This window comes from Myotis daubentonii, chromosome 20 (assembly GCF_963259705.1).
Source record: "Myotis daubentonii chromosome 20, mMyoDau2.1, whole genome shotgun sequence".
Taxonomy (NCBI): Eukaryota; Metazoa; Chordata; class Mammalia; order Chiroptera; family Vespertilionidae; genus Myotis; species Myotis daubentonii.
Genome location: NC_081859.1, coordinates 344,763 through 367,346, shown reverse-complemented (window position 1 = coordinate 367,346; position 22,584 = coordinate 344,763). Strand labels below are relative to the sequence as shown.

At 51.3% G+C, this 22,584-nt stretch overlaps 3 protein-coding genes and 1 long non-coding RNA gene across 5 annotated transcripts; 1 reads left to right on the top strand and 3 right to left on the bottom strand.

Moving 5' to 3' along the window:
* Positions 1-518: 518 nt before the first annotated feature.
* On the bottom strand, positions 519-6,403 carry LOC132222518 (NADH-cytochrome b5 reductase 1). The gene is made up of 9 exons (XM_059677575.1): positions 6,180-6,403; positions 5,783-5,932; positions 5,595-5,667; positions 4,998-5,104; positions 3,799-3,928; positions 3,083-3,166; positions 2,156-2,241; positions 1,646-1,745; positions 519-1,326 (listed from the first exon to the last, which is right to left on the bottom strand). The coding sequence occupies exons 1-9, from the start codon at positions 6,192-6,194 to the stop codon at positions 1,154-1,156; spliced, it is 918 nt and encodes a 305-aa protein (XP_059533558.1). The 5' UTR covers positions 6,195-6,403; the 3' UTR covers positions 519-1,153.
* A 75-nt stretch (positions 6,404-6,478) lies between these two features.
* Positions 6,479-15,200, top strand: LOC132222520 (uncharacterized). Its single transcript, XR_009450247.1, has 2 exons — positions 6,479-6,637; positions 7,764-15,200. It is a non-coding gene; the product is annotated as an uncharacterized LOC132222520 (long non-coding RNA).
* Positions 7,221-8,995, bottom strand: LOC132222515 (alpha-1,6-mannosyl-glycoprotein 4-beta-N-acetylglucosaminyltransferase-like). Its single transcript, XM_059677566.1, has 2 exons — positions 8,854-8,995; positions 7,221-8,435 (listed from the first exon to the last, which is right to left on the bottom strand). Exons 1-2 carry the CDS (start codon positions 8,993-8,995, stop codon positions 7,228-7,230), a joined length of 1,350 nt encoding a protein of 449 aa, XP_059533549.1. The 3' UTR covers positions 7,221-7,227.
* On the bottom strand, positions 12,918-22,540 carry LOC132222514 (alpha-1,6-mannosyl-glycoprotein 4-beta-N-acetylglucosaminyltransferase-like). Of its 2 annotated transcripts, none has more exons than XM_059677563.1 (4): positions 21,950-22,540; positions 17,059-17,238; positions 16,135-16,291; positions 12,918-14,014 (listed from the first exon to the last, which is right to left on the bottom strand). In XM_059677563.1, exons 2-4 carry the CDS (start codon positions 17,161-17,163, stop codon positions 12,918-12,920), a joined length of 1,359 nt encoding a protein of 452 aa, XP_059533546.1. In that variant the 5' UTR covers positions 17,164-17,238; positions 21,950-22,540. The 2 variants fall into 2 exon arrangements, with proteins under 2 accessions (XP_059533546.1, XP_059533548.1); XM_059677565.1 differs by lacking the exon at positions 21,950-22,540 and adding an exon at positions 21,077-21,542.
* Positions 22,541-22,584: the final 44 nt, after the last annotated feature.

Sequence of the window (22,584 nt, the reverse complement as noted above, 5' to 3'; positions counted from 1 at the left end):
CTCCCTACTGGGGATTGATCCCCCAACCCGGGCATGTGCCCTGACCGGGAATCGAACTGTGACCTCCTGGTTCACAGGTGGACACTCAACCACTGAGCCACACCAGCTGGGCTTAGGTTACTTTTAAAGGAGAAGGCTTCTCTTCCAAACAGAAAGACAATACTTACATTTTTTTGCCAGGTACCCTGAAGGATGAATATGGTGAAGGAAGGGTCAAGAGAAGGGAGAAGGAAGAGTGGCCAACTAAAGGACCACTGGACCTGGGCTCAAACCGCATTCCCTCTAAACTGTGCTGTGTCCCTGACCTGAAAAGCCTCCAAGGAGAAGCTAAGCTTCTGCTTCTGCTGAGACAACTGCAAAGATGATCATGGTTTGGGGACAGCTTACATTTTAGCACACAGGACAACTGCTCAAGGGTTCTTGGAAGACCTGGAAGAATTCTGTGCTGGGAAGCCCTTCCTCCCAAAACTCTCAGGTGTGAAAAGCCTTGGCGACAGGACCCCCAGACACAACAGTCCTATAGGTATAACACTGGGGCCTTAGCCCATTTATTTGCATAGCCAGAGGTTCCTGCCACAAGCAGCAGTCTCAGACTGTGGATAGCCACTTCCTCTAGCCTGGGCTGGGCAGAAAGAGACAGACATGCAAATACATATTTGAGATTCCTCTCTCTGAGGCCTGCAGGTCTGAAGAAACCACCTGCTCCTTTCCTGCAACCTCTGTAAGATTAGCTTTAGAAGCCTGCTCAACTTGCACTCACAGAATCTGCTACCAGTTAAGCACTGAGTAGTAAGTAAAACCCATTACATAGGTTGTTCCTTTCAACACAGACAAAGAAGAGTGTGATGCTGCCCAGGAAATAGCCAGGCTCGGGACGAAGGTACATGCTTCCTTCTTCCTGACCCATGGAAGAGACTGCTCCATGGCCTGACCTGGACCTTTTGTCACAGGGAGACTTGGGGGGCCTTCCAGGGAACGCCTCGGCCTAGCTCTCTCCAGGGCTACCAGGATGCTATCCTGTAGGTACCATCAGATTTCAGCTTCAGAGGAGGACAAGAGGCTTACCCTTCCAGGAAAGAGATCTAGGACTTACAGCATGCGAGCACTGACCAGGAACATTGCCGGCAACGGGACCAGGGAAGCCAGGGGACGATCAGTAGGTGAAGCGCATCTTTTGAGAGTAGCCCAGTTTGTCCAGGTTGGGGTGGCAGGCCAGCTGCACCATTGGGGGAGGCCCACAGAGAAGCAGCAGCACGTCGTCCCCCGGGGAAGGCAGGTGCTCCTGGATCATGTCCGCAGTCACAAAGCCCTGGCTGTAGGCCCAATCTGCAGTGGCGAGGAGAGGAGAGAACAGTCACTCCGGACCCATGCTGGCAAGGGGTGTAAAGCCTGGGGTGGGGAGGCCCAGAAAGGCTCTGGAGAAGCTGTCAAGTGAAACTCAGCCTGCACTCAGCCTGCCTCAGCAGCACAGCCAGTCCTGCCGCCCATCCGGTGAGCAGGGACCCGAGGGAAAGGGCCGGGACACCCCCGCGTCCCTGCACACAGACTGGGGAGCTCAGCCGTGTCGGGGAGGTTGGTTCCACCGAAACCAGAACCCAATAGGGGCAAGGCCCTGGTTCTGGGGTATCCAGAATGGGGCGGGTACCTGCTGGGGGATGATCGAGAGTGAACCAGAGTTGAAAGCGACTGGGGTATTGGGCCTGCAGCTCCTCCAAGTCCTCCCGTAAGATTATGTCCTTTTCAGTCTGAAATGAAAAGGAGAAACAAAGTCTTTAGGAATCTTCTCAGGCCCACATAACATTTTGTAACCAGGAGAGAAAAAGAAAGCACGACTTTTAGGTTGGTTAGGATGAGGGGGAAGGAGAGGGGAACAGGTTTTATTTACACAGCATGAAGAAATAAAGATGGCATATCTAACCAAGGTAACCCAAAGAGCAAGTTTTTATGCTCAGGACGATATTCCCAAAATGTTTTCTTTTTTCTTTCCTTGGGCCCAGGGAAGGAACTGGCCCAGGGCTTTGTCCTCTTATGGTAGCAGAGGGTCCTCTAGCTACAGGGGGATCTTGGGCACTGGCCTGTTTCTGCCCGTGGGTGCCACATCTCTGAGCTGACCCACACAACTGAAAAGTCCCAGGACTGAGAAAAGCAAACCAACCTGGTTGGCAAAAAGCAAAGAGCACTGGGTTGGATCTGTGGGGTCTTTCAGGATGGCCCGGATCAGCTGAAGCATCGGGGTGATTCCTGCATAGACAGCCACAGGGAGACATGGTAGTCACAGCCTACCTGTTCCGGCTCCTTAGCCAACCAACGCTTTCATCTGAATGCTTCCCATTCACCACTGCACCACCTTCATTCAGTGTCCAAGTCCGCTAACCTCCTGTGTATTCTCCAGCACCCGCAGTTCTGGATAGACATGCCTCTTACCATAAACTCACAAAGACTGGTATCTGGCAGGTGAACTGTCATCATGCTCAGTTCAAGCCACCCTCATGTCGCTGTGGGCTCATAGTGTTAAAGTCCTTCTAAGACTTCCTCCAAACGTCCCCTGTTGGCTAGGACTCAGATGTCACAGGTGCTGACTCAGTGGGACAGTCCTGAACTGGGCTTGCAGGTTCAGGGCAAGTGCTCTGGAACCAGGCAGAGCTGGATACTAATCCTTTACCTCTTAACCTCTCTGCAGCTGCCTTTTCTCATCTGTAAAAGGAAAAGGCAAGTACCTACTTCATAGACACAGACGTAAAGAGCCTACCACAGTGTCTACTATGTGGAAATGTCCAGTGCTAACTTTCTTCTTGATTGGCCTGTTTCTAGCTGTGTCCCTGTTCTCACCTAAAGGAGATCCATTCAGTGGGAGGTCTTAGGAGAGCACACCTGAGTTATTGCTCTTTCTATCGGTTAAAAAATTGCTTTTGGTTTCCACCTGATCATGATTTTGTTTTTCAGGTACTGGGGAGCCCTGGGCATTGCTGGGAGTCCCAATTACCAGCTTGATCATGATTCCAAAACCTTCCGAGGGTCCCCGGGAAGTTTTCATGGCAACACCAACAATGGTGGGAGAGAAGGGCCCCCAAGCAACACACACCTGTCCCACCGGCGATCATGCCCAGTCTCTTCGCCACTCGGGGCTCTGGTGGAGACTTTTTGTTGGAGTGAATGCTAAAATTCCCTGAGAAGTCAAGAGAAGAAGGGATGGAAGAGTGAAGTCAACATAGGAAATGAAGAAAACAAATGCAGAACTAAAAACGTCGCAGGCCAGGTTAGCAGCTGCAATGAAATCTGACCCCGGAGCTGGGCGGACATCTGCGTTGAGCCAGCCCTGATAATACACAGGAGGGTCAATGGGGCCAGGATCACATGGCCTGTATTATTAACTACCAGTCAGTTTAGGCCACACAGTGAGTCAGCAGCTGCTTCGGGCAGAGGGTCACCCCTAGTGAGGGCACTGGCCTGGGGACAGGTGTGAATCTACTTTTCCAAGTGCACAGAGCAGCCCCAGGGACTTGCCAATGCTGTTCCCCTGGGAAGGGCTAAAAGCTCTCTCTGGCTCCCTAAACAGCTCAGCCTGAGGGGCGAATCTGTGAGGCAGGGCTGCTTTACTTATCTCCACAGCTGTCATGGTTGGCGAATTCAAGTGGACAGGGGACTGATCCTGATCCTGGCGACAAGTGGGCTGAGCCCTCTGCCTCTCGATACTGTCAGAGCTATGTGTACAGGAAGGCAGCCCTGGCCCCCTGCACGGCCCGTGTGCCCAGAGGACTGGAGAGCTGGGAGAGGCTCAAGGAGCAGAGGGGCTCTTACCTTTCCCCATGTAAGTGAGCAACCCACTCGGCCCTCGAAATTCCACCACATCCCCAATCTCCAGGCTGTCCAGGTACTGAGACATCTTCCCTCCCTCAGGAAATTTGGGGTGCACACCTTTCAGGTAGACCTGATAAGACATAATGGAAAAGACTTTATTTGGGAGGACATAAGGAAGGCCAAGAGACATATGAAAACACGCTCAAAGTCACTATGATCTGAGAGATGCAAATCAAAACGACAATGTGGTACCATCTCACACCTGTCAGAATGGCTACCATCAACAAATCAACAAATAACAAGTGCTGGTGAGGATGCAGAGGAAAAGGAACCCTCCTTCACTGCTGGTGGGAATGCAGACTGGTGCAGCCACTGTGGAGGACAGTATGGAGTTTCCTCAAAAAACTAAAAATGGAACTCCCATTTGAGCCAGTGATCCCACTTCTAGGAATATATCCCAAGAAACTAGAAACACCAATCAGAAAGGATATATGTACCCCTATGTTCATAGCAGCACAATTTACAGTAGCGAAGATTTAGAAACAGCCTAAGTGCCCATCAGTAGATGAGTGGATTAAAAAACAGTGGTACATCTACACAATGGAATACTACACTGTGGTAAAGAAGAATTCTTACCATTTGCAACAGCATGGATGGAACTGGAGAGCATTAAGCTAAGTGAAATAAGCCAGTCAGAGAAAGAGAAGTATCACGTGATCTCACTCATTTATGGAATATAATGACCAACATAAACTGATGAACAAAAACAGATCCAGAGACAGAGAAGCATCGATCAGACCGTCAAACCTCAGAGGGAAGGTCGGGGAGGGTGGGGGTAAGGAGGAGAGATCAACCAACGGTCTTGAATGCATATAAGCCTAACCAATGGACACAGGCACCAGGGGGGTGAGGGCATGAGTGTGGGGGGGGTGTGAATGGGGGGATAAGGACACATATGTAATGCCTTAATCAATAAAGAAAAAAAAGACTTTATTTGGACTCTCACTGATTTCCGAGGCCCTGCTGACTGAGCCTGCCTAGGCTGGGGCCATATACGCACGTGCTGTTTTCCCCAGTCTACGTACTCTTCATATCTACAAAGGACACACACCTCCTGCTATCTAACAAACTTAGAAGTGTCCTCAAATCCCAGAAAAAGCAGGGTGGAGAGCTCCTGGGGTTCCTTCCTACCCCCTTACCTTGATGACAAGATCCACATAGCCTTGGTCTTCGTCACTGGTGACAGGAGTGTATGGCCTGATGACCAGGCTGCCATCGATTCGGGCTGAGAGGTAGACATGTTTGCCTGGGGACCATGCAGAGAACGACATGAGGGTGGCTTGTGGATGTGCTGTGTTCCAGTTACCTCTCAAAATACCCAGGGAGGTTTGAGAGAACAAGGACGTCTTGCCCCAGTCAGCTACCAGGCAGGGAGGATTCACCCCTTTGAGCCCCCGTTGGATCCCTCTTCAATACCCCAGTGGATAAACTCTTCTCTGTTACTACCAGGACCTTGGCAGCAGCAGCAGAGATGCTAGTGGGTATGAAATTAGTGGTTGCGCAGGGGGAGGTAGAGCAAATCCTCCGGGAAGGAGGGGGACTGCTGAGTGTTAGAGGTGTCTGGGGCACAGCAGCCACACCCTAGAATGACCCAGGGACAACCTGGAGGATCCAGGCAGGCGAGGAAGGGGAGAGTGCGGAGGGAGGAACTAGACGAAAGCTGCGTGTTTTGGGAGACTCGGGAAGGAGAATCGCGCTCTTAGGATGCTGGGAAAAGGAGCCCACACATTCCTTACCCACAGGCAGCCCCAGAGTGTGCTGGGCGGTGGGCAGGGCAAATCGGAACCTCTTGGTGTTGTGGCTCACAGTCTGGAGGACGGATGACAGTGTCAGCAGGACATCCCGACCACAGTGGATGCGGTGGCTTCACACCAGGAGGGGAGCTCTGGTCCCGCCTCTACCCGCCCCTTCCTCCGCAGCTCACCGTCTTATCCAGCAGCCGCAGCAGGTACTTCTCATCGGGGTCCAGGAGAGTGACCCGTGGGCGGCGGGACCTCCGCACCAAGTAGGAGCCCAGAGCCAGGCCGAGCAGCGTCAGCAGCCCCGCCCCGAGGGAGGCCAGCAGCGCTGGGCTCTGTGGGGAGAGGAGGCACTGTGACCGCCCCGCGAGAGGAGAGCCCGCGGCGCAGGACTGACCGTCCCGCACGACCAGCTGCCCGAGACCCAGGGGGGGAGCAGGCGCCGGCCGGAGAGGTCGCTGGGGCAAGGTCCTGGGACCCGACATCAGGGCGAGGGCGGCGGGGAGACCCCAGGCCCATAGCTGAGGGGCCAGAACCAGATGGAGTGGAGTCCCTGGGGCAGGGCCTGCAGGTCGGTCTCACCGGCTGGAACCCCATGATCGAGCACCGCGTCCTCCGCCGCTGCGCCCGGGGGGTGTTCCCACGAGTCGCCGCTCGGTGGGCCAGAGGCGGGGCCTGGAGGGAGCTGGGCTGGAAGGGGCGGTGGGGGACCTGGCACCGGGGAGGCGGAAAGGCGTGGGTCCAAAGAAGGCGGGGTCTGGCAAAGAGGGGAACCCGCGGAGAGCTGGGCTGGAATAGGCGGGGCAGGACCCGTCGGGGAGGGAGGCGGAAGGGGCGGGACAGGAAGAGCTGAGGCCTCGCTGGGAGCGGGCCGGAAGGGGGTCCCGGAAGGGGCGGAGCTGACAGCAGTAAGGGGCCGGAAGCCGGAAGTGCGGGGTTTGGCGACAGAGGACCAGAAGGGGCGGAGGGGTGAGGGTTGAGGCTGCAAAGAGCGGGGCCTGACAAAGCGCGAGGTAGTGTCAGAAAGGGCCGGTCTGAAGGTGCGTGGCCTGGCAAGAAGGGGGATGGAAGCTGCGGTGTCGGGAGGGGCGGGGGGCGGGCCTGACCGCAGTCTCGGCCCGGAAAAGGCGGGGCCTGTGAGCGGCGCCGGGGACGACGGGATTGGCGTGAAAGGGGCGGGGCTGTACGGCAGGGGCGGAGGCGGAAGGGGCGGGACCTGACCCAGGGTGTGGGGACCGGAAAGGGCGGTGAGGAAAGGAGCCGGACTCTCCCAGGACTCGCGGCTCCGGGCGGGGCGGGGGCTCCTTGGTGGGAAGGAGCGGGAGTGTCGTGCTTGAGTGCAGATGAGAAGTAGGGCGGGGCACGGTGCCTCTTCCCTCTCCCTGGCCCTTGGGAGCCGAAAGGACATTGTCTTCTCTCTCCCCCTCACACTGTGTCGTCTAACGTGGCCCCCAAAACTGGGTGCGGTTGAGCGCACACCTCTGCTCGCCGGGGGCAGGCTGGCGCGCCTCTGCGGTCGGAGTGTGATTTTCAGTGGCGCTTCCTTTCCTTCTCACACGCACCCCAGTTTGGACAGTAACTTACACGGTCACCCCACTCCGAGTGCACAGGCCCGGGCCCGTGTCTAGCTTTATTTCCTGCCGGCCATGTAGGCCGCATTCCCCAGGCCCGTCCCTGCAGAATCCCCGGTGTGCCTCCAGCGCTCCTCTTCCTCGGGCTGAGTCCAGACCCTGATCTGCCTGATGAAGAGCCAGGAGCCCTGAGAGGCCAGCACCAGCAGTCGTATGCAGCTCAGCTGCTCCACGGCGCCCTCTTCGTAAAACACCCGCTGGTCCAAGTTCCCCTGCACCAGCGGGCCCAGCACGGTGTAGCGTGCACAGCCTTCGGGGTGCGCCAGGGGGTCGTAGCCCAGTTCTACTTGGCCCTGCTGCAGCCGGTACTGCCCCTGTTTGTCAGCACCTGTCAGCACCTCTATGCGGACCACTTTCTGTGGCCTTTCCAAAACCACCACCAGGTAGTTGCCCCTCGAGGCATCAAGGGTGACGTAGCTCTCCGTGTTCAGAAAGTAGGCGTACTGGGGGATCATGTTCGGTATCGGCCTCATGTCAGTGAGGACACTGGCTACCGGGTTGTCCGGATCACCGAAGACCACTTCCTTCTCCACAGGAAAGCAGGTGTCCTCGGACGCAGAATAATTGCCCGTCGGATAGAAGACGGAGGGACTGAAACGAATAGGAACAGGTTGGGCCAAGAGAAGGCGGAATTCAGAGAGAAGCGAGTGCGGAGGCGTGTCCTTGGGGAAGAGGAGGAGGAAAGTGGACAGGCGGGAGAGGTCGCTGCTGTGGAAGACTTTCCCCGAGAAGCTCAGGCCAGAGAACTCCAGGGTCACCCAGGGTCGTTCTTTCCAGGCTGCCAGTGCCCAGTAGATGGTAGAAACAAATTTGGGGGCGCAGCTAACGTGATCTTCTACCATCAGAAAGTATTCAGAGAGGCTGACGGCGAAGTTCATGAGGAGGGCGTAGTCGACTTTCTGCCTGGAATAAACAGCTTCACAGGGTGAGGAGTCATTGATGTTGCCCCGCTCTCCTGGGACAAGAGAGCCACTGAAATGACCGTGGAGCACAAGCAGCTTCTGGGCCTCAAGATGAGGTTGGAAGAGGCCTGATATGTTGGCGACCATTTGGCTGAGCCATGCAGGGTCAGGATCTGACAGGTGGACCAGCACCACGATACAGTCCAGCTCAGACTCTGAGGAGGCTTGGAACAGAGACTGCAGGGTGTGCAAGAGGGTGCTCCCATGAGGACGCTGCACTGAGGAGATCCCCACCGTCAGTAGTTCTGCGGGGGGAGGCACAGGGCACCATTAGCACTCGAGGTGGTGACAAGACCCTCCGCCCCTCTCTCCTCAATGCCAACCCCTGGGGACAAAGTCACATTTCCTTTCCCTTGGAGAGTGTGGTTAGGTGAGAGATTGATCTTTGGTCAGATTGTGAAGTGGGTTTATTTGATCTCTACTTTGCAAGGTCGTTGGAGGTCAAGGCTCTCTGATGGGGAGGCTGCCCTGTACCAAAGGGAAATCTGCTGGCGTGGCATATGAGCCGGGACCTCAGACCTGGATGGCAGGGTCTGCAGGGACAGAGGAACCAGAGGGCTCTCGTAGTACAGTGCCCAGGGGGCTGGCACCCATCACATTCATCTCCCTCTGGGTCCTCCCCCTCCCTCTTCCCTCAGTCTGACCTCTCTCCCGCGCACTCACTCTTCTCCTGGGGAAGGGCTCCGGCCAGGACTTTGTAGCTGGTGAGCTGGAGCACAGGGGAGCGTCTCTGCATCTCCTTGAAGGTCTCCAAGTGGCTCTTGTGTTCAGAGCTGATTTGCTCCTGGTCCAGCTGCTGCAGCATTTTCTTCTTTTCCTCCTGCTGAGGATGGGTAAGCATCAGCCCTGAGCTTCACCCCAGCTCCTCTGGAGACACATGAGGGCAAATCTTCCTTCTAGGACAGACCAAGTAAGCCCCAGGATCCAGTCACCAGGGAGCTTGAGTATCGGGGCTCAGTGAAGCACTGTCCCCACCTCATCATGAGAAAACCCATGGTGCTGGAAGGGGTGGTGGGCCTTGGAGTCGGGGAAGTGGGGCTCTCCAGTTCTGTGTGGAATGCCTGTGGGAAGGTCCCAGGCTTCTGCAGGGTTAGAACCTGCCTGCCCCACCTTGCCCAGGTCTAATTTCTCCACCATTACCGGCTGGCAGAGCCCCTGACTCTGCTTGGCCTGTGCTGGCTGCTGGGACAGCTGCTGAAGACCGGGCTGTCTTGTCCTGAAGGAAGGACACCTGGTGCCTCAATTCTAAAGGCCTTTCTTCGCTCAGTTCTGGCCGCACACTTCTCCACAGCCACCTCCCCCTCTGCTCTAGCCGGTCGGAGGCACGTGGGGAGAAGGTGGACCCCAGAACCTGAGCATGACCTCCACTGCAGACGCTGTGCATGTGGGAGGAGTCATCTTAGGGCTTGAGTCTGTCCCTGAAGGGAGGGTGGGAGGAGCACCGTCTCCTGAGGTGAGGAGAGGGCAGCAGGGCCGCCTAGAAGGTCTGGGCAAGGCTCTCCACACGTAGAATGCCCTCTTCCTCCCTCACCCTGTGCAAATCCTGGCCATATTCAAGGCGGGGTTAATACCTTTTTTTGACACGTTCCTGAACCTTCAAGTGCCCTCTTCTTAGAACTTCTATGGTGATGCTTGCATGTTTGCATAACTGGACATATTTCCTCCCTGCCGAAGTGTTGGCAAGTAATCCCTCCCAATTTCTGGAACTTACCAAAGACACGCTGTACTCAAGGCGCTTGTTCCTATTGTCCTGGAGGAAGAAGCTCAGGGAGACGAGGGACACGGCCAGGAGGGAGGATCTCCACAGCGTCATGGTGCTGGGCCTGGCACTTGGCAGGAAGTGAGCAGGAGTTGGATCCGAGTGAGAGAAGCCAGGCGTGTCCTCCTGTTTCCTGCGGCCTCCCCTCCCTGCCCCCACCCTTGCTCCTGGACACCTCTGCCAATTTACTTCCTAAATCTTTTCCACCCACTTTGGCCCCCCCTCTACACTCCCCCCAGTATAGCCATCTAAGGAGAGACAAAGGTCATGGAGTTTGGTTCTGTTCAGCTGCTGCTGCTTCAGCTCCTGTCTGGGTCTCCAGGTGGACCTGGAGCACATTGGTGTAGCCCCTTGGAGTAGAGGCACCACCAGCGGGGATGTGTTGCCAGAAATCAAGGGTTAGGTGTTAGCTCCCTAAACTCAAACTTGAGTTAAAGTCTCCACTGGGGGTTATTTCAGACAGATTACGAGGTTTTGAATCAAGTCAGAAGGATCAAGGGAAACTCTTGCGTGTCTCCCCCACCCTGGACTGGTAGGAAGGATGGAAACCTAGAAGTGGCTGGAAATTTCTAACCCTGTGGAAGTCTTGACCAGGTTTGCAGAGCCACAGCGATGGGAGGCTTTGTGTCTAACAGAAAATGTGGCTTGATAAACCAGCAGAGAGCAGGGATTTCTCTGAAATCACAGAGAAAAAAACTTCAATGCTGCAGGGTGGGAGCCCAGAGTGGCTCCTCTGAGGCAGCAGAAACTAGTCACCATCCCAGGAGACCCTCCCTGACAACCATTGTTCACCCTGAATGGGGACTGCTCACATCAAGCACCTGTTTCTGGATACAGTGGGAATAAGGGTTTAAAGCCAGCTTTCCAGTCTTATCTCAACCGAGAAGCTGAAAATTAACTGTCAGCTTGAATCAAATCAACAAGGGTGGATATTGAGTGATCGCTTCCCTATTAGAGGGCCCCATACGGCTCCTGGAGGAACCATCCATGTTACAGGATATCCAGTTATAGGGCATGTGCTCTGACTGGGAATCGAACTGGTGACCTCCTTAAATGTCTGGGTGTTTCCCTTTCCCCAGCTTACAGTTACCCAAGTACATGTCTGTAAGGCGCTGTGGTGGTGGTGGTAGGGTGTCTGGGGAATCTTACAGGATTTGTGTCTCAGGGACCTTCCTTCTAGGGACCTGCCCACCTCTTCCATCAGTGCACATGGACCTGAAAATTGGCTGAGATCCAGAACCAGGCAAGGGATTGACTTATTGGGGTGACTGTCCTCAACCTCCTGCCCCTCCATTTTTGCCTTTTGTGGTTGTCGTCTCCCTACCTACTTTACCCACAGTGGTGATGTTCTGTTAACCTATTTTAGCCTCTATTTCCACAGCTACCTGAGCATCATGAGGAAACCAGTCCCAAATCCTCACCTTGCTGTCCATTTCCCCAGGGTACTCTCAGCACCCCGTGTCAGTTCACACCTGCCAAACTGCTGACAGGAACATGGGATTATACGTCCCAGAGCTTCATTAGTGGAAGGGAGGAGGCCGGGAAAGGCTTCAGATTGCCGTCAAGGTCTGACAAGGGTGGGAGGTGACGAAGGAGGTCTTGGCCAGGAAGCCCCGGACTGCAGTGTGGTTCTGGGAGTTTAAACAGGCTGAGGTCACCTGTCAGAGGCACCCTCCATCTTGCCAGAATGGGCTCTCCACCAGGGGGGACCGTTCTGTGGAGAGCGTGGCCTTGCCACCAACACTGCGGTGGATCCTGTGGCGGCCTGATGCTCAGAGCTGCTCCCTCCTGCCCTTATTTGTCCCCCATCCTCTCCTTGTTTTAGTCCCACATCCTGTTTCCAGGCTCTCCGGCTCCTGCATCTACTTGGGTTACAGCTCATTGGGACACACTGGCTGGCTTTTGATTTGGGTTCTTCCCAAATATCCCTCTTAGAGTTCTCCTTTCCTTTCCTCCTCTCCCTGCTTTCACGGATTATAGTCAAGCTAGTGAGAACCAGACACTGCACATTAGCTGAACTCAGGGCTCAGATTTTTCTGGAAATAAAGATCTCATAGCTGCCGAAACCGGTTTGGCTCAGTGGATAGAGCATTGGCCTGCGGACTGAAAGGTCCCGGGTTCGATTCCGGTCAAGGGCATGTACCTGGGTTGCGGGCACATCCCCAGTAGGAGATGTGCAGGAGGCAGCTGATCGATGTTTCTCTCTCATCGATGTTTCTAACTCTCTATCTCTCTCCCTTCCTCTCTGTAAAAAATCAATAAAATATATTTAAAAAAAAAAAAGATCTCATAGCCAAACTGAACTAAAAAAAATTAGTAACATATCCAAAGGTTTTCCTATCAGAAACCTATGTTACCTTATAGTCCCGGAGATAAGACTGCTGGACAGGAGCTATCACAGATCAGAACAAGTGATTTTCAGCAATTTGGAGGCTGTCGGAAAAGGAATACCTGACATGCAGGGTGACCATGGAGAAGAGGACTCTGCCTGACCATAAAGGGTAGTAGTGTGCATCGAATGACCACCTTTAATGGGAAATGAGACCACAGAACACACAGTCGTGTTTCTTTCCTGCCACACAGGAAGTTCCGCCTTTAATGAGTCCATTTCTGCTGGTGGAGAGACCCCTGTCCCGTCGTGATATGAGCATCATTCAGTCCTACCCACGTGCTCCTACTGTTCCTTCGAATCTGGTGTTTCTGCTCCAAGGGAAGAATTCCGAATGGTAGACCTGGTGAGTAAACCAGGAAGGCTTTTAACAAGCCCACCTCGTCCACCAGTGGTTCTGGGACCAAGAGTCCGTGACCTTCACTCTGCCTTTCAACACGCATCTCTTCTGAACGAACAACCCTGAAAGGACCCAAGTTCAACATTTTAACCTTTTGTTTGTTTAACCGCTGTAGACTCTAACCTCCAATCTGACCACTCCCACAACTCCTGGTGGCTTCTCCATTTATCACTTAAACCTCACTTGGTCCAGAGGTGGATGTGCCTGACCACTATTCCAGAGGGAGCAGCGGCTGTCACAAGCAGTCTCACACATTTCACCTTCTTCCCAGACGTGGGAGACAACACCTGCTTGTTCAGGACGCCACTTACCAGCAGCCCCAGCAGAGTGTAGTCGTCACAGTCACTGACCCTGTTTGTAGAGTCACAGCCCAGTTCTACTTGTCCCTCTTCCAGCTGATTCCAGCCTCTCGGGTCAGAGCCAGTCAGCACCTGAACTCGGGACACATGGGCAGGTACATCCAAAACCACAGTCAGATGGCTGCCAGGCTCAGCCGACTTGGTGTAAAAGAAATTTTCATCCAGGCTGTAGGCGTGCGAGGGAGCAGAGTCGTTGGCAACCTTCAGGCTGGTGTGGATGGAGGCAGCAGGATTGCTGGGAGAGCCAGTGTCATCCTCCTCAAAGGAGGAGGAGTTGCCCACTTGCTGGAAGAGGGAGGGCAGGAACCTGATTGGTGTGTGCTGCAGCAGGGCCTGAAAGTGGGAGAGGAGGCAGTCCCAGGGCATTTCTCGGTAGAAGAGGAGAACGAAGTGAATGAAGCGGGGCAGGTCTCCAGTACGGAAGAGTTTCCCGGTGAGGCCCAGCGGGGAGAACTCCAGGGTCACCCAGGGTCTGTTTGCCCAGGCCGACACTGCAGTAGCTATCTGGGTGACAAATCCGGGGGCACATTTCACATCATCCTCGACCATCAGGAAATAGTCAGAATGCTGGGTGGCAAAGTTCATGAGGAAGGCATAGTCCATGTTTTGCCTGGAGTGGAAGGCTGCGTGGACAGGAGGGTCATTAAAGGTCACTTTAAGATCCTTCAAAGGAAGATAGCTTGTGAGAGGAGTAGTGATCACCACCAGCTCTCTGGCCTGTATGTGTGGTTTAAACATGGCTGAGAGGTTGTAGATCATCTGAACAAGCCATTTGGGGTCAGGACCTGCTAGGTGTACCAGAACGGTGAAGTGTTTCCGCTCGGATGAGGAGGAAGCAAAGAAGAGAGACTGCAGGGTGTCCACGAGGTGGCTCCCTTCAGGACGCTGCCCGGAGGAAATCCCTACGGTCAGCAGTTCTAGGGGTGGGGAGAAGAGAGGACCTTTGTCAGCTTACAGAAGTGAGAAACATAGTTGCTATGGGTGAGGTTATAATACTCGCAGGTCTTTCCATACACCAACTTAATGTCCTTCTGTGGTTATTGTACATTTTCTCCCCCAAGCCTAAGCATGGACAATGTTCGGAGTTAATAATCTGGTCACAAGTTGTGAGTTAAAAAAAAAATCATTACCTTTGAGGAACTATTGTTGGAGAAATAAAAGATGATAAACTAAAAACATTTGCATTTATGTCTCCTCAACCAGAGTCCCACTGAAAAACCAGAAAGCTTGCCATTAGAGAACCGTAATATTTGCAGAATTCCTAGAAGACAGAGAATATGGAACGGGGTGGTGAAAAAGTCTAAGTAGAAGAATTCATAGTTCAGAAGACACACAGAGAAAACAAATGCAGAGATTTAGTTTCATACTGAAAGCCTCAGTGGAATTCTAAGTTCGAGCCACCAAACGACAGGTATGAGCCCTGGGATGGTCACCTGGATTATCAGTCACAGGACTGTTTCCAGAACCACTGGACCACTGACCACTAAGGGGCTGGCTGTGGCAACATCCATCGCAGGCGAAAGTGCTACGATTTTCTAAGTAAAGTGGAAGGTCTGCCCGGGGAGAGCCTATGGGTGAATCCTGGGCTGGCGGGAGCCCCAGGACTTGAGCAAGAACTCCAGGCAGCAGCAGGAGGAGAGGGCAGAGCTGACGTGGCTTTTACCTCGAGGATAAAGCCCTGGGTGTGGCTCCCTGAAGGTGACATTGAGACGTGGAGAGGCATCTGTATAAACTCATGAATTTCATGTTTCAAACCATGGAAATTTGATCCTATTGAGGCTCAAGTTGTCCTATCTTTGGCGAACAGCCTTTTGAAGTTGGATCCTGAGTCTTTTTGATACAACTTTAGTCATTTTTTAAGGCTTCCTTGCTATCTGAGAGGACATTTCCTGCCTTGGACCTGGAATCAGCCTGGTTATTTTTAGTGGAAAACAGTATTTATGTAACAAACAACTCATTTATAGGCCACTGGATAGAGCCAAAATATATATTTCTAAAAAGATAAAATACCATCATGCATTCATACTACTTCATAGTGCATTTAATTAAAAAAGTACAGCATCATAGCCAGTGAGGTTTATAGAAAGTGGGATTATTGGTAACTGAATAATAAAAAACATTTACTTTTAAAGAAAAAAGAAGTTTTTCTTTACTCAGCATTCTTGTGTTATTGTTTTTTTTAAAAATTTATTGATTTAAAGAGAGGGAGGGAAGGAGAGAGAGAAGCATTGATTTGTTGTTCCACTCATCCATGCATTCATTGGTTATTTCTTGTATGTGCTCTGACCGGGGACCGAACCTGTAACCTCGAATATTGGGATGACACTCTAATGGGCCTGGGATACCCAGCCAGGGCAGAGTTCTTGTATAATTAAGGCCAACACTCTTCAGCCCCCTTGAACTTAACTATTTTATTAACATAATAGCTTAGTCTTGCCCTTTGAATTCTTAAACTGTTTGAGTCAGAAAAAGCTTATTCTGTGTTAAGGCTTATTTTTTTCTCATTAATGCAACTTATGAGGATCCAATGAGTGTCATAGTTGGACCTCAGGAGGGTGCAGTCCCTAAGGGATGCTTGCCGAGCAGGGGGAATGACAAAGTCCAACTGAGCTGACAGATTAGAAGCCACATAGTGTCTAGACACATCTTGGCAACAGCTGCCAGCATGGTTACCATGGGGGGAAAAGGACACTGCAAGGGTCAGTATGGACCACAGACAGACGAAGCCGGAGCTGTATTTTTAGAGTAATCGGCCTATAGATGGCACTTAAAGCTGTGAGACTGGGTGAGGTCACCAAGGCAGTCCAGCCAAGGACTGAGCTCTGGGCACATCAACATTTAGATGCTGGAGAGAAGATAAACCAGCAGAAGACACTGAGGATCTGTGAGTGAGGCTGGAGGAAAACCAGAGCTTGGGGTCCTGGAAGCAACTGGAGTGTTGACAGGAGAGCGGTCTACTGTGTCAGATGCTACAGGTCCCTGCTGCCCACCTGCCTGTCCTGCCCCTTCACGGTCTGGACCCCTTGTGCACACTCACTTTTTTTCCTAGGAGGGGCTCCAATCAAGATATAGGAATTCACGTTTTTGAATGGTTCTGAGTTTTTCTGCATATCTTTGAAGGTTTGCAGGTGGCGTGTTCTACCAGGGTTAAGCTGCATCCGGGCTCTCTGCCAGGCCACCAGCTCCTTTTCCTCCTGAGAAGAGAGTAAGTTGCAGCTATGAGCCCTCCCTTTGAGAATAATGGCTGGGTGGGTTCTGCTTTGCATCACATAATAAAACATCTCCAGGACACAAGGCAGGTTGCTCAGGGCTCAGCTCAGTTTCTTCCTTATCTTCTGAAAAAGTTCTACCCGGGGATTCTTGTACAGGTTATGGGTCCTGGGGTGAAGGGAGCCCGGGGTTACATGTAGGGAATGAGATGGTATCAGTCCACGGCATTCTTCCCCCACAGTCATCTCTCTGACTAGTCTGATGTGGGCCACTTAATCCCATGAAGGGCAAAGCATGTGCTAGGCATGAGAGGAGACACGGTGATGCCACTGCAATGCCCCGTCTACACTCTTCACCCTCCAAGTTCATTCTCCCCCCTTTCTTTTCTTTTTTTGCCTTTTCTGGGTTCTGGTGAAATTTCTCATCCCCTTAGTTTTTCTTGGCTTAGAAAAATGACAACTTCTCTGAGGTTCAGGGTCCTATGGAATAAAATGGGGATAAAATGTGTAACTTAGAAACCATAAGAAAGAAGTGTGATTTCTTCCCAACCCTGAATTCTTTCTTCCAGAGTGCCACCTCCTTTATTGCCCCATCAAAGAAAAATATGTTTAGTCCTAGGCTTTATTATCTTTCTTCTCTGAGTGTCTATAATGTCAGTGACAGTTGCACACAAATGGACACTTAGATAGTGTCTCCTTTTTCTCAGCCCAGGGACTTCAACTTTGCCCGACTCACAGCTGCTGGTACTCACCAAGGACAGGAAACTTGTAGTGTCCAAAGGGTTTTCTTTAATGAAGAAGAAGATGGAGAGCAGTGCTGCTGCAGCAGAGACAAGCAGGCACAGGGCATCTCTCATGGTGCCGGGTGGGGAGGACCTACAGCAGCTTCCTCATCTGTGACCGGGGGTTATACTCAGATGTCTGCCTTTACACTGTCGAGAAAAGTTACCATTTGACAGTAATGCGTTTTTATTTTTATTGATTTCAGAGAGGAAGAGAAAAGGAGAGGGGGAGAGAGAAACATCAATGATGAGAATCATTGATTGGCTGCCTCCTACATGCCTCCCACTGGGGACTGAGCCAGCAACCCTGGCAGGTGCCTTTGAGTGGAATCAAACCCAGGACTCTTCAGTCCGCAGGCTGACGCTCTAGCCACTGAGCCAAACCGGCTATGGCTGACAGTAATGTGTTTTGTGAATCAAGAAATGATTGTATAAAATATAAATATCATTTTTTAAATTAAATCTTTATTGTTCAGATTATTACATTTGTTCCTCTTTTCCCCCCCATAACTCCCCTCCTCCCAGTTCCCGCCCCACCCTCCGCCCTCACTCCCCACCCACTGTCCTCATCCATAGGTGCACGATTTTTGTCCAGTCTCTTCCCGCATCTCCCACACCCCTTTCCCCCCCCCCAAGAATAGTCAGTCCAGTCCCTTTCTATGTCCCTGATTCTATTATGATCACCAGATTATTTGTTTTTTTTTTTTAAATATATTTTATTGATTTTTTACAGAGAGGAAGGGAGAGAGATAGAGAGTTAGAAACATCGATGAGAGAGAAACATCGATCAGCTGCTTCCTGCACATCTCCCACTGGGGATATGCCCGCAACCCAGGCACATGCCCCTGACCGGAATCGAACCTGGGACCTTTCAGTCCGCAGGCCGACGCTCTATCCACTGAGCCAAACCGGTTTCGGCCAGATTATTTGTTTACTTGATTCTTAGATTCACTTGTTGATAGATGCATGTTTGTTGTTCATAATTTGTATCTTTACCTTTTTCTTCTGCTTCCTCTTCTTAAAGGATACCTTTCAGCATTTCATATAATACTGGTTTGGTGGTGATGAACTCCTTTAGCTTTTCCTTATCCGTGAAGCTCTTTATCTGACCTTCAGTTCTGAATGATAGCTTTGCTGGATAAAGTAATCTTGGTTGTAGGTTCTTGGTATTCATCACTTTGAATATTTCTTGCCATTCCCTTCTGGCCTGCAAAGTTTCTGTTGAGAAATCAGCTGACAGTCGTATGGGTATTCCCTTGTAGGTAACTGAGTTTCTTTCTCTTGCTGCTTTTAAGACTCTCTCTTTGTCTTTTGCTCTTGGCATTTTAATGATGATGTGTCTTGGTGTGGTCCTCTTTGGATTCCTTTTGTTTGGGGTTCTCTGCGCTTCCTGGACCTGTAAGTCTATTTCTTTCACCAGGTGGGGGAAGTTTTCTGTCATTATTTCTTCAAATAGGTTTTCAATATCTCGCTCTCTCTCATCTTCTGGCACCCCTATAATTCTGATGTTGGTACGCTTGAAGGTCCCAGAGGCTCCTTACACTATCTTCGTATTTTCGGATTCTTTTTTCATTTTGCTTTTCCGGTTGGGTGTTTTTTGCTTCTTCGCATTTCAAATCTTTGACTTGATTCTTGCGCTCCTCTGGTCTGCTGTTGGGAGTCTGTATAGTATTCTTTATTTCAGTCAGTGTATGCTTAATTTTTAGTTGGTTCTTTATCATAACATCGAGGGTCTCATTAGGTTTCTTGTAGATCTCATTGAGTTTATCGGCAGCTTCTAGACAGTTCTTGAGAGACCTTAAAAGTGTGGTTCAGAACTCTATATCTTCCATTGACAATTTTGTCCTATTTCTTTGTCTCTGCATTTATAATGCTTTCTTGGTGCACCCCCTAGTGGTCTTTGTGCACAGTCTTGTTGTAGTTAAGCCTTGAGTGTTGTAGTTAATACTGGGGGGATTTGACCTCCAGGCCAACTGGCTGTGAGAGTCAGCTGTATCTGCAGTGGGAAAACTTGTGTCCTCTGGGGAGGTGCTAATCTAGCCTTTGCCTGAGGCTATCTGGCAAATGGCTCTGTGCAGGGCTTGGGCGGAGCGGGTCACACGGGATCAAACAGGGCGGGCGGATCGAGCAGTTATGGCTGCTCTCAGTTCTGTCCCTAGGGGCTCTGCCTCACAGAGTCCCAGCAACCGCTGCAAACCTCAGAGAGAAAGCTGCCTTCGAGTTCCGACAGAAGCCAGACAGTCCCGCTTCTCCTGTTTGAGTCTGGGTCCCTAGAGACTCGCCTGGCTCTGGAGCTCAGAGTCTGAAACTCCCTCCCGATTGAAAACAACAACCGCGCCCTCTGCCGCCAGCCCACTCGTGCGCACTCCGCACCTGAGTATTTCACTTCAGCACTGCGCCTCCTCTGAGTCTGGGTATGATATTCTCTTTCCTCCTAGTTGTAGAATTTCCACTCAGCCAGCCTTCCTGTGGTTCTGGATGATGTCCGTTCCGTCTTTTATTTTTTATTTATTTATTTATTTATTTTTTTTTTTTTATTTTTTTTTTTTAGCAGGTTTCCCGTTTTCCCAGCTGCTGATGAAAGCCTCGCTTGCCTGTTGAGACAGTGATGGATCCTGACCAGGGTGTTAAAATACGCCCATGAATCAACAGGGAACCTTGAAACCCCAGTTAGATCCTTTCCTCTCTTCTGGCAGAACCACACGCAAACCATTCCACCCTCCGTTCCGTCTTTTAGGTGTACCCTTGAATTGGTTGTTCGAGGCAGCAATCTCCAGCGTTAACCTATGCCGCCATCTTGGTTCTCCCTATCATTTTTTTAAAAAGAGTATTTTTTAGAGAAGTTTTAGGTTCATAGCAAAGTTGGAGGAAGGTATAGAGATTTCCTAAATACCCCCTATCCCCACATGCACAGCCTCCGTCATTATCAACACCACTCACCAAACTAGTGCGTTTGTTATAACTGATGAACCTATGTCCACACGTCACCATCACCCAAAGCTCATTGTTTACATTAGGGTTCACTCTCGGTGTGGTACATGCTAAGGGTTTGGACATGACATATATCCATCATTATAATGCATACTAGAGGCCCGGTGCACAAAATTTGTGCACTTCGGCAGGGGTGGGGGGCCCTCAGCCCGGCCTGCACTCTCTCGCAGTCCGGGAGTCCTCGGGGGATGTCCGACTGGTGGGCCTAAGCTGTCAGTTGGACATCCTTAGCACTGCTGCGGAGGTGGGAGAGGCTCCTGCCACTGCTGCTGCACTCACCAGCCATGAAAATGGCTCAGGGCTTCTGGCTGAGTGATGCTCCCCTTATGGGAGTGCACTGACCACCAGGGGGCAGCTCCTGCGTTGAGCGTCTGCCTTCTGGTGGTCAGTGCGCATCATAGCGACCAGTCGTTCCACTGTTTAGTCAATTTGCATATTAGCCTTTTATTATATAGGATATTTTCACTGCTCTAAATATCCTCTGAGCTCTGCCTAGTCATTCCTCCCACCCCAACCCCATGGAAACCACTCATCTTTTTTTTACTGTCTCCATAGTTTTGCCTTTTCCAGAATGTCACATAGTTGGAATCATACACTATGTAGCTATTTCATACTGGTTTCGTTCAGTCATATACATTCAAGGTACCACCATGTCTTTTCAAGGCTTGATAGCGTATTTCTTTTTAGCACCGAATAATGCTCCATTATGTGGATGCACCAGTTTCATTTACCCATTCTGCTGACAGATATCTTGGTTTCCTTCAAGTTTGGTCAGTTATGAACAAAACTGCTATAAATATTTATGGGCAGTTCTTGAATGGACATATTTTCAACTTTTTTAAAAATACAGAAATAACTCTTTTAAAAAATGATTTTAGAGAGGGAGATAAAAAACATTGATTTGTTCCACTTATTTATGCATTCCTTGGTTGATTATGTGCCCAGATGGAGAGGGAGAAATTGAGCCACAACCTTGGCGTATTGGGAGAACACTAACCAACTGAGCTCCCCAGCCAGTTTTCAACTTCTTTTCTGTTGGTGATTTTACTAAGGACCCTTGTATGTGATGATTCCTCTCTCACTGCTTTTTAGATTCTCTCTTTGTTTTGAAAGTTTGATTATGTGGCCTGGTGTGGGTCTTTTTAAGTTCATTTTACTTGGAGTTTGTTGAAGATCTTGGAAATTTACATTCGTCAAATTCAGGAAGATTTCAGCCATTATTTCTTCAAATGTTCTCTCTGCCCCTCTCTTTTCCTCTGGGATTCCCATGATGCATGTGCTGGTCTCTCTCTGCTTGAGTTGGGGCATCCATTTTCTTCTGCGCTCAGACATCGGATCCCCTGGTTCTCAGGCCTTCAGATTTGGACTGGAAACCACACCAGCCACTTTCCTGGGCCTCCAACTGATAGACAGCAAACCATGGGACTACAGACTTGGTTTGCTCATTCTCATAATAAATCTCTCTTGCCACCGAAACCGGTTTGGCTCAGTGGATAGAGCGTCGGCCTGGCCTGTGGACTGACGGGTCCCAGGTTCGATTCCGGTCGAGGGCATGTACCTGGGTTGCGGGCACATCCCCACTAGGAGATGTGCAGGAGGCGGCTGATCGATGTTTCTCTCTCATCGATGTTTCTAACTCTCTATCTCTCTCCCTTCCTCTCTGTAAAAAATCAATAAAATATGTTTTTTTAAAAAAATAAATCTCTCTTGCCCATAGATCGTATTGGTTTCCTCTGGAGAACCTAAGAGGCACGTATTAAGGATCTATGATTGGGACCGAGTCAGAGATCCAGGAGATCATCTCCCTTTCTGAGGCACCTTCGTTCCCCAGGGGCTTGTGAAGAGGCATCAAGGAAATGGTATGTATCACCGCGACTGGAGCTGGCGTTCCATCTCAGATTTCCTCGTTCTGGGCGCACAGGAACTCCACTCCACACTCCTGAGTGTTCAGGCCTCCCCCAAAGTCAAGAAGAAGAAAAGGGAGTGTGTGGGAGGTGTGGCGAGGCAGGGATCGGGGTAGAATATGCATCCTCTGAGGCAAGACAAACTTGGCCACTGCTCTCCCATGACACCCTCCCTGACAACCATTGTGCCCCGCCCACCCACCTCACCCAGCACCGGTCCTCAGGAGGTGCCGGGAGGGGTGAGGACGTCCGTGTCAGCTCCCTGCTCCCCGGGTTCTGACCGAGATCCAAAGCTCTGGGCTGGAACGGCGCCACATTCCTCTCCCGATAAAAGTACTTGTACTGCTATTTCCCCAAGTATAAATACGACACATGTTCCATGTCAAACACCGAGTCGATTACAAAATGAAAAGGTAAAAACCCAGATCCCAACGGTCAGAAAGACTCTTTGGTTAACATCTGGAGAGGCCACAGGACTGACCGATGGCAGCAGTCTCCCGGCAAAGGGTGCAAACCGCGGAAACCCGCTGGGCCCCGACGTCGCAGCCCCGGCGCAGGCCCAGCCCTCGGCGCTGGAGGATGACGTCACCACGACGGGCGC

Bases quoted from the DNA above. Each gene is read 5' to 3' on its own strand.
- LOC132222518 (XM_059677575.1), bottom strand. The intron at 5,668-5,782 runs GTGAGCTGCGGA...TCCGTCCTCCAG, and splicing joins TGCGGCTGCTGGATAAGACG to ACTGTGAGCCACAACACCAA. The intron at 5,105-5,594 runs GTAAGGAATGTG...CATGGTCCCCAG, and splicing joins CACTCTGGGGCTGCCTGTGG to GCAAACATGTCTACCTCTCA.
- LOC132222515 (XM_059677566.1), bottom strand. From the start codon at position 8,995: ATGCTGCAGCAGCTGGACCAGGAGCAAATCAGCTCTGAACACAAGAGC. The intron at 8,436-8,853 runs GTGAGTGCGCGG...CTCCCCCCGCAG, and splicing joins AGCCCTTCCCCAGGAGAAGA to AACTACTGACGGTGGGGATC.
- LOC132222514 (XM_059677563.1), bottom strand. From the start codon at position 17,163: ATGAGAGATGCCCTGTGCCTGCTTGTCTCTGCTGCAGCAGCACTGCTC. The intron at 16,292-17,058 runs GTGAGTACCAGC...CTCTCTTCTCAG, and splicing joins CTACAAGTTTCCTGTCCTTG to GAGGAAAAGGAGCTGGTGGC. The intron at 14,015-16,134 runs GTGAGTGTGCAC...CCCCACCCCTAG, and splicing joins AGCCCCTCCTAGGAAAAAAA to AACTGCTGACCGTAGGGATT.